General features: G+C 41.4%; 2 protein-coding genes across 5 annotated transcripts in view; one reads left to right on the plus strand and one right to left on the minus strand.

The window, feature by feature from the left end:
• Positions 1-3,644, plus strand: part of IKBKB (inhibitor of nuclear factor kappa B kinase subunit beta) — a 51,850-nt gene extending 48,206 nt beyond the window's left edge. For all 4 annotated transcript variants that reach the window (XM_084876978.1, XM_084876979.1, XM_084876980.1 and 1 more), the window contains exons 21-22: positions 1,006-1,096; positions 2,744-3,644. In XM_084876978.1, coding sequence (XP_084733104.1) covers positions 1,006-1,096; positions 2,744-2,809 — 157 coding nt within the window. In that variant the 3' untranslated portion in view covers positions 2,810-3,644. The remainder of the gene's footprint in view (positions 1-1,005; positions 1,097-2,743) is intronic.
• A 3,169-nt stretch (positions 3,645-6,813) lies between these two features.
• Positions 6,814-9,306, minus strand: LOC311619059 (STING ER exit protein-like). Its single transcript, XM_084876983.1, has 2 exons — positions 9,140-9,306; positions 6,814-7,788 (listed from the first exon to the last, which is right to left on the minus strand). Exon 2 carries the CDS (start codon positions 7,683-7,685, stop codon positions 7,017-7,019), a length of 669 nt encoding a protein of 222 aa, XP_084733109.1. The 5' UTR covers positions 7,686-7,788; positions 9,140-9,306; the 3' UTR covers positions 6,814-7,016.
• Between the last annotated feature and the right edge of the window lie 30 nt (positions 9,307-9,336).

The raw sequence follows: 9,336 nt of genomic DNA on the forward strand, positions 1-9,336 counted from the left end.
TATTCAAGGGCATGTCAGGGGGTCATGGGGTGGAAATGGATGTTGACCACTGATAGACCATTTTCGTCTCTCTAATGATTTTGTGCATGTTTTTCTTTGTGTTTGCTATATATGGTAGGCACTGCAGGGACAAATGCCTCAGAGTCCCTTGGGAGTCTGAATATGTTGGAAACTAAAATTTCTTTGTCTGAGAGTTGGATTACTAATTGCTCAAAGAGAATACTGAAAGTGCTGGTCAGTCACATGCTGATATGTAGCCCATCAGTCCTTATCTGGTCTTCAAAACCAGATTCCTTATAGGGAGGGCCTCATTCAATCCACCTGAGTCATCTTGCCTCTTCCCTCCCCCCCCCCCCCCCCCCCACTTTTGAGTTACCAAGTTACCGGTTTCCTCCCATCACCACCTCTCATCACCTCCCATTCATCCCTTCCTCTCCCCTCCTGTCACCTGGACCCCTGCCACAGAGGGGTGAACGAGCACGTCAGCCTTTCTGGCAAGGCTTCCCGCCTCCCTAGAGCAGCCATTCGAAACAATTTGCCCTGGAAAGGCATTAGGGGTGAGTTAATTAAATGTTTGACCAAATATAGCTGCCGGCATGGGCGCACTACTACATCCCTCAGGGAACGTAGGACTTCCAGTTCTCACCGAAGTGGACTCCACTGGTACTCAAATCCATGTACCACGCCTCCAGTTTAATATATTTAGCCATACAGTTAAGCCTGAAAGAGCCCTTTTTTTCACGTTTAACTTTTTTATTAAGCCTAGATCGGTTTGCTTTTTCACAGCAACAGGTGCTTGTAGCTAGATTTGGGGTTCCAGAAAGTGCTTCATTAGATGAATGTGATCACTAATCAATGACATGGTGTTTTAAGATACTCAGAACAAAAATAATTCTATTACAATTTAAAACTTTGTCAAAAGCTCTTTAGCATATTTTTAAATAATAGTATTATCTCTGAAAAAATATTACTGACACTTCCTAATAACTCGACCCTTTTCTCTAGTGAGGAACTGATGGCCGAAGCACACAGCCTCTGCACCCAGCTAGAAAGTGCAATGCAAGACACAATGAAAGAACAGCACCAGAGCTTACGGGTAACGGCCTATCTCATGTCTTTGCTACAACAGACGAGAAAAAGAAAACAGAAAGGCAGTCCAATATACACTTGTGATTTTCTAGTACATTGACCCTTAACCAACACAGGGATTAGGGGTGCCAACTCCCTGCACAGTTGAAAACCAACATATAACTTTTGACTCCCCAAAAACCCAACTACAAATAGCCTACCGTTGACCTGAAGCCTTACTGATAACATAAACAGTTGATTAACACATATTTTGTATATGTATTATAGTGGTTGGCAAACTCATGCATCAACAGAGCCAAATATCAACAGTACAATGATTGAAATTTCTTTTGAGAGCCAAATTTTTTAAACTTAAACTTCTTCTAATGCTACTTCTTCAAAATAGACTCGCTCAGGCCGTGGTATTTTGTGGCAGAGCCACACTCAAGGGGCCAAAGAGCCGCATGTGACTCAGGAGCCGTGGTTTGCCAACCACTAATGTATTACATACTATATTTTTATAATAAAGTAAGCTAGAGAAGAGAAAATGTTACTAAGAAAATCTTAAAGAAGATAAAATGCATTTACTGTATCTATTGGAAAAAATTCGTGTATAATTGGACCTGTGTAGTTTAAACCATGTTATTCAAGGGTCAACTGTACATTTATTATTAATCATTATAATAATGCTAACAATTATTGAATGGGAACAGTACATTATGTGCATTGTCTCATTTAAACCTTATAATACTTGATCTTTATAAAGAAGGTAACATTATTTTGAAAAGGCCTTTCCCCCACCCCCATCAACTTTTGTCCAATTGCTGAACATTTGTGTGTTGTGGATGTTGTGCTGAACTTCAGGGATAAAGCAAGAACCTGTCATGGTCCCACTTCTCAGGGACTCAGAGCTTAAGCAGTAGGTAGCACTAGTTATAGAAAAACTAGTCAACATACAGATACATTAGGATAAAACTAACATTACTTCAAGGATCCTAAATCATTCCCGCAGATCTTTAAATGGCCTTTTCCTGCCAGTACAATCACCTACTAGCCTCCCTCTTACGTCTTAGTTTTCAGAATAATCAGAGGGGACACCATTAATTGTAATGATCTGGTATTTATTTAAGTGTTCTCTGGTTTGGGGGCTTTCTATATCTGTTGTTGCTACTGTTCCTCCTCCTGAGACTGTATGTTTAACCCTTTCACTGCTAATTTGCATTTCTGCCAGAGGAAAAGGAAGTCTTATTAGAGCGTTTCATTTGGTGAGGCTGGAAATCAATAGCTGAGATTTGCCCTGCTCCTAGATGATGCTGTACTCAGCCAGGATACTCCTGTACTCCTGTGCTATACTCCTAGGGCCTCTGCATGTGCTTTTGCTCCACCTGAAATGCTCTTGGTACCACCTACCCACAGTGGGCATAAATAAGCACTGTGAGTACAAGTAATACTAAAATTGCTTTTCTACTTTCCATAAGGCCAGGAATCTCAGGGACTCCTAGCCAGTCCAAAGAAAAGATTCTGAATGGTTTTGAATGTTTCTTTAGCTCAAGGGTATCCAGCAATAGCTATCATTAACGAGAGGGTTTAAATGTCCTTCTAAATTGTGCTGGTTGCCTCCTGGAAAAACAACCACCCCCTGAGGTGTATTTTTAACCTGCCTGTTGACTTTCAGTCTCTAGACTGGAGCTGGTTACAGACGGAGGAAGAAGAGCAGAAGAGCTTGGAGCAGGCCTCCTGACTGTGTGGGTGGCCTGACCACCTGATGGGGCTGCCTGGCCTGAGGCTCTCCCAGGTATGTGCCCTGCACTACTGATGTCCCAGCAGTCTTCGGTCCACAGATGGAGATCTTCTTACTTTCCCAATCGCTGTGGCATTGACCGTGGACCAAGGGTGTGGCCCTCCGTGGGCACTGCCAGCAACTCGTCAGGACACTGGAAGTCCTCCATCACAGAGGCCCAGCAAGCATGGGTGCCAGGCAGGAGCATGAAGGAGACCAAACCACAGAGGCTCCTTCCTCTGCTCTGAAAAAAGTGCTCAAGTACTGTTGCACCACAGACCGCTGGACAAATGTCTAACATGAATATTCCAGGGCAAAGTATGAACAGCCCTTGATGCCAGCCTATCCTCTCCTGACCCCTCCTGATCTTCAGAGGCCATGACCCACGTTTCCTTACAGTTAATTGGATTTGTTTTCTCTTGAACAGACTTTTAAGTCATGGACTTGGCCTGGTCCCATCCCTTCTCTTCCTCTTTTCATTTCACTGCTGCTAAAATCGTCTTTTTACCTACACTGTGGTGGTTATCCTCCCTTTGGCTCCCATGTCTTTTAGCCACTGGAGAGAGGATGGAAAAGAAACTCCCTTCTTTGGTCCCCAAAGATTACTTGGGAGTGAGTTGCCATGGAGATGGAGGAGAGAAGAAAAGGTTACTTCTTAACCATTGGCCTGCTGAACACAATGCTCACACCTCTGTCCTTGCTCGGACACATCTGTGTGTGGTGGAGGTGGGACAGGGAGTTCCTGCCTCCCGTATCATCTAGCAGTATTATTAAATTGATTTATTTAAAAAAAAAATAGTTTATATTTCTTGTGAAATGACTCAACACTTATACTGGATTCCACAATCCTCTGGTTAGAACTTACGAATTCGTAATCAACTCAATGGAAAAGTACCTGGATCAGACAGTGCCATAGCAGTTTTAGCCCATATGTTCTATATCCCAGTAAACTTCTCAGTCCCTGTCAACCCAGGATGATAAATCATCCTACATCATGATGTGTCCATATCCTGTGTAATTCAAAGTATTTGACAGTTTACTTCAGCAAAATTGCAATTAGGAATTCAACAAGTACCTATTGAGCACCTCTATGTGGCAAACAAGAATTAACTACTTTCATGGAGGTTACATTGGTGGGAAAAGGGGTAGAGTAAGGATTCCATAATAGGCAAGTAACACATGTAAGTTTCAAATAGTTTCAATGCTATGAAGAAAATAAAACAGTAATGGATAGAGTGCATAGTGTTATTCAGGAATGTGACAAGGAGGTGACTACTGTTCTAAGATATGAATGATGAGAAGAAGGCAGCCAGGCCAAGGCCTGAACAATGAAAGAAGATCCTTGAAGCAGGTGCATCTGTGTAGTAAACAAAGGGAAGTGGGAAGTAGGAGAGATGGTAGAAGGTAGATCACATTAGGCCATGGAAAGGAGTGTGGGGTTTTAAAAAAAAAATTGATTGTAGAGAAAGGGCGATAGATGAAGAAACACTGATGTGAGAGAGACATCAATCAGTTATTTCCCGCACATGCCCCAACGGGGGATCAAACCTGTAACCAGGGTATGTGCTCTGACTGCCACCTTTTGGTGTACAAGTTGATGCTCCAACCAACTGAGCCACACTGGCCAGGGAAGGACTGTGGATTTTATTTTAAGTGCAATGAGAAGGTATTTAAGAAAATGAACGATATAATCTGATACACATTTTTAAAAAAAGAATCACTCTTGTCCTATTTGGAGGGAACAAGAACAGAAGCAAGAAGCCCATTGAGGAGGCTACGGCAGTAATTGAGGATTGAGATCATAATAGAGTGCACTAGGGCAGTGGCAGTAGAGATGGTGAGAGGTAATCCAGTTGAGAATATATATTCTAGAGACAGATCAGACAAAACTTGCTGACAGATTGGATGTGGAGTGGGAAAAGCACAATTAAGAATGACTCTTGGGTTTTTGCCTGATGGCAGGGTAGATTAAAGTGTCGTTATCTAAAAAGGCAACCAACTGAATAGGAGATAATATTTTCAAACAATAGCTCTGACAAGGGGTTAATATCCAAAATATATAAAGAACTCATACAACTCAACACCAAACAATCCAATTAAAAAATGGGCAGATAACCTCAACAGACACTTCTCCCAAGAAGACATACAAATGCCCAAAAGATATATGAAGAGATGTTTAACTTCACTAACTATTAGGAAAATGCAAATCAAAACAACAACGAGGTAACTACCACCTGTGAGAATGGCTATTTTCAACAAGACAAGTAATAAGTGTTGGAGAGATTGTGGAGAAAAAAGAGCCCTCATTCACTGCTGATGGGAATGTAAATTGATACAGCCACTATGGAAAATAAATAGTATGGCGGTTCCTTTAAAAATTAAAAATAGAGCTACCATATGATCCAGCAATACCTTTTCTGGATTTATACCGGAAAAACTCGAAAACATTTATTTGCAGAGATATATGCATCCCTATATTCAATGTAGCTCCATTCACAGCGGTCAAATACGGAAACAATTGGTGTCTTTCAATAGATGACTGGATAAAGAAGATGTGGTACATATATACTATGGAATACTATTCAGCCCTAAGATGAAACACTACCATTTGTGACAACATGGACTTTTGAGAATATTATGCTAAGCAAAATAAGTCAGAAAAAGTTAAGAGCCACATGATTTCACTTACATGTGGGATATAAAACTGAAACTCATAGACAGTGGTATGGTGGTTACCTGAGAGAAGGGGGTAGGCAGACATTATAGAGCAAAGGGGCCCAAATATATAGTGTTGGAATATGATTTGACTTGGGGTGGTAGACACACAATGCAATATATAGATCATGTATCATAGAACTTCACACTTGAAATCGACCTCTCAATAGTGTCATTAGCCGAAACTGGTTTGGCTCAGTGGATAGAGCGTTGATCTGCGAACTGAAAGGTCCCAGGTTCGATTCCGGCCAAGGGCATGTACCTTGGTTGTGGGCACATCCCCAGTGGGGGGTGTGCAAGAGGCATTTGATCAATGTTTCTCATTGATGTTTCTAACTTTCTATCCCTCTCCCTTCCTCTCTGTAAAAAAAATCAATAAAATATATATTTTTAAAAAGTGTCATTAACTTGAGACGGGGAAAAGTTGAGAAGCTAGTGGGGCAAGAATCAAGAATTCTATAGGACATTTTATCTTTGAGATGACTATTATGGACAATTAGAGATAACCAGTAGGCAGTTTGATAGTGGGACTAGAGTTCAAGAGAAATACAAATTTAGGAATCTTCAAGCTAGCCATTGTATTTTAAAAGGTGAAACTGGACAAGGTGGGGATCTAAAACCGAACAAGATGGGGATGTAAAGGCCCAGAAGATTAAGGCCTGAGGTACTTTCCCATTTAGTTTGGAGAGTGGAGGAACTGGGAACCAACACTCACAAAACCCAACAAACTTGAGGAGTGGCTACTACAGAAGAATAAGGAAGAAGGGAAATGCAGAGCATGTGCTATTTTAGAAGCCAATTGAAAACTATTTCAAGAAGTAAGTGGTTAAGTGTGTCAAATGTTAATGGTTGGTCCAAGAGGATGAGGACAGAGAATTGACCATTTCCCTTGATATTCTGGCACTAATTATTTTTAAAGTTGGCATAATACTCATATAAAAAAAAATGGTCCCACAATTCCCTAAAGTTGTAATGCTCATTATTCAGAGGTCAATAAAATATTTAAAGAATGACCATTCTTCAGAAAAAAATAATATGACTATAGCCTAGAATAGAGATGGATAGGAAAATGAATGGAAAAAAAACTAATATGACTCATCCCCCCCCCCAAAAAAAAATCTTTAAATATTTTATTGAAGAACAGCTACTTTAGAAACTAAAGCCACTCAAGCACTAGACTACTCATGGAGTTTCTATACAACTAAAGAAGTTGACATCAAATGGACAAAAAAAAAAAAAAAAAAAAAAAAAGTACAGAAGACCCATGTATTTAAAAAATTCATTTCTAGAAAGTAGGTCAGATGGATTCAAAGACCTCACTGAATGTAGGTAACAACATCAGGCCTTTTGCTGGGGCATAAAGATAGGAACCAGTTCATGCAGTCAAGAAAAAGTTCGTTTGCCTCCTGGTCTACATGCTTGCCTTTAGTCTGGGTTCAGAGAACGGTCCTGATCATTTGAACTGGTTGTCAATCAAAGTCCCCTTCATTTTCGCTTTGTTGGCTTCTAGCTCAGCCAGCTCCTGCAGCCGCCTTTTGCTCAGGCCTTTGCGCTCCAGCTGTTTTTCAATCACTTTGGCATTCTGTGCGTACGAGTCAGCCACCTCCCTGGCCTCAATCTCCTCTTCCTCTTCATCAATAGTGGACACAGTGACAGAACTGAACTTGCCCATGTCTTTCGTTCGTTTGGTCACCATCACCTTCTTGGGAGGCTCTCGCTTCGGAGGATACATATTCATTTTCCCAAAACCCTGGCCAAACTTGACTACTGCTCCATCCACAATAAAGGTCACAGGAGCATTCTTTGGCTGGGACTGGTAGAAGAGCGGCAGTCCACACTTGGCACACTTCTTTCTGTACTGCCGTTCAATGCCTTCTGGCCTGCGGAGGTACATAGTCTCCTGGTCTTCCGTGTTACAAAACTTGTGGGCGTGTTTGGCAGCATCGATCACCCGGGACCGATCCCGGGGCCTCATGGGCAATTTCTCCAGCTGACAGTCCAGCACCAGAACCATCTGGCCACACAAACAGTAGTAGATGTGGAGGGGCTTCTCGCAGTCCTCATATTCCTCCCGGTCTCGGGTGTAGGAGCAGACAACTGACCGGGACACAACTTTAGGCATAGCGCGCAGGAGATGTCCACAAACTCAGTGCCAAAAAGAAGGGTTATGCAGAAAACGAGATGACTCACTTCTAATTGAAGGTTGGAATCAAAGTGGTAAAAAGCTTCAGAATAAAGTTAAAAGGCAAGGGATTAAAGACAAATACAAATATTTACAAAAACCATACAAAGCTGTGCAGAAGGGTTAGTAGTAATATTTTTAAAATCTAGCAAATTAACACTAGACAATACCCTATTAGAAAAATGGATATAAATAGGAAATTCACAAAAGAAGAAATACAAATGACCAATAAGTATAACCTAAGATGTACATTGATATTGTAAAAATAAATAAATAAATAAATAAATAACAAAAAACAAACGAACACACTTATACTTATTCCTTTCTAATCAAGGAAAGATATCTAAAGCATTCCATTATTTTAAAAAAATGGGAATTTTTAAAGGACTGGATTAGAAGATTTGGAAACATGTCACAAAATATTAATAGTAAAGATAAGTGGTGAGACATTCACTGATTTTTTTCTTTTCTCCTTTTATACCTTTTCCCCCGATTTTTCTACAGCAGCCATTTATCATTTTGTAATAAGCTTTTAATTTTATTTACAAAGCAATTGCCTGGAATTTGGCAGTACGAACCCCAGGAGTTAACACTTGTAAAATATTGCTGATGTCACATTTTCATTTCTCAAGCAGAACTTATACATTTATGAGATGCAGGTTATCATGTTGTAATGGCAGTTTCATTGCTCATTTTGTGTGTTTTCCCCCCACCCCCTTAGCCCCTACTACAAAAAGCAGGGGAATAAAAAATAAAATGTCTTTTGACATTGGTTGGCATATCTGTTTAAAAAATTTCATAAAGGAGGCTTTCCTATTATGCCGGCTCCTGCTTCACCTAGTACAGAACACCATTTCAGTGAGGACTGCACCGTCGTCTTACAGAAAGTTTTTTTTTTTAATTAAATTATTATATGTGTACATATCTTACCATTGCCCCCCCCCCCACTTCCATACATACCCTCCCTCCCCAGAGTCTTGTGTCCATTGGTTGTACTTATATGCATGTATACAAGTCCTTCGGTTGATCTCGTATCTCCCCCAGATCTCCCTCCCCTCCCCGCTGTAATTTGACAGTCTGCTTGTTGCTTTACTGTCTCTTTATATCTCTTGGTTCATCAGTTTATAATGTTCTGTATTATCCATAAATGAGTGAGGTCATGTAAAGTTTTGACAGTATCCCCCTGGTGGCGTCGCCTCATCCCATACAAAACGCGTCATGGATTCAATAACTATTATTGTGCACACCTAAAACGTGCACAGAGCAGAATTCAGCATTCTGTCTCCCATCCAACCACCTGATGTCCCCCCGCACCACCTTAAGTTTTGACCTCAGAGTGAAACATCGGGCTCCTCTGTTTCCCCTTTTAGGGGGAGCACTTCAGAGATACGTACGGAGAACACAGAAACGCCTTAGGTTGGGAACCCAGGTCTTCCCACCGAAACCCCATTGGGATGTAACGCTGGGGTGTGTGTCCGCTTTCCTCCGGCCAAACCGGAGCTTCAGGTGCCGCCTCCCTACCGGCTCGGTCCCTCTCGCAGAAGATGCTCTGTCCCCTTCCGGCCCGCCAGGCCCCGCCCCTCTGCGTGAC

This window comes from Pipistrellus hanaki (assembly GCF_964339955.1).
Source record: "Pipistrellus hanaki genome assembly, chromosome: 3".
NCBI classification, from domain to species: Eukaryota; Metazoa; Chordata; class Mammalia; order Chiroptera; family Vespertilionidae; genus Pipistrellus; species Pipistrellus hanaki.

Coding starts and splice junctions, on each gene's coding strand:
- LOC311619059 (XM_084876983.1), bottom strand. CDS start 7,685: ATGCCTAAAGTTGTGTCCCGGTCAGTTGTCTGCTCCTACACCCGAGAC.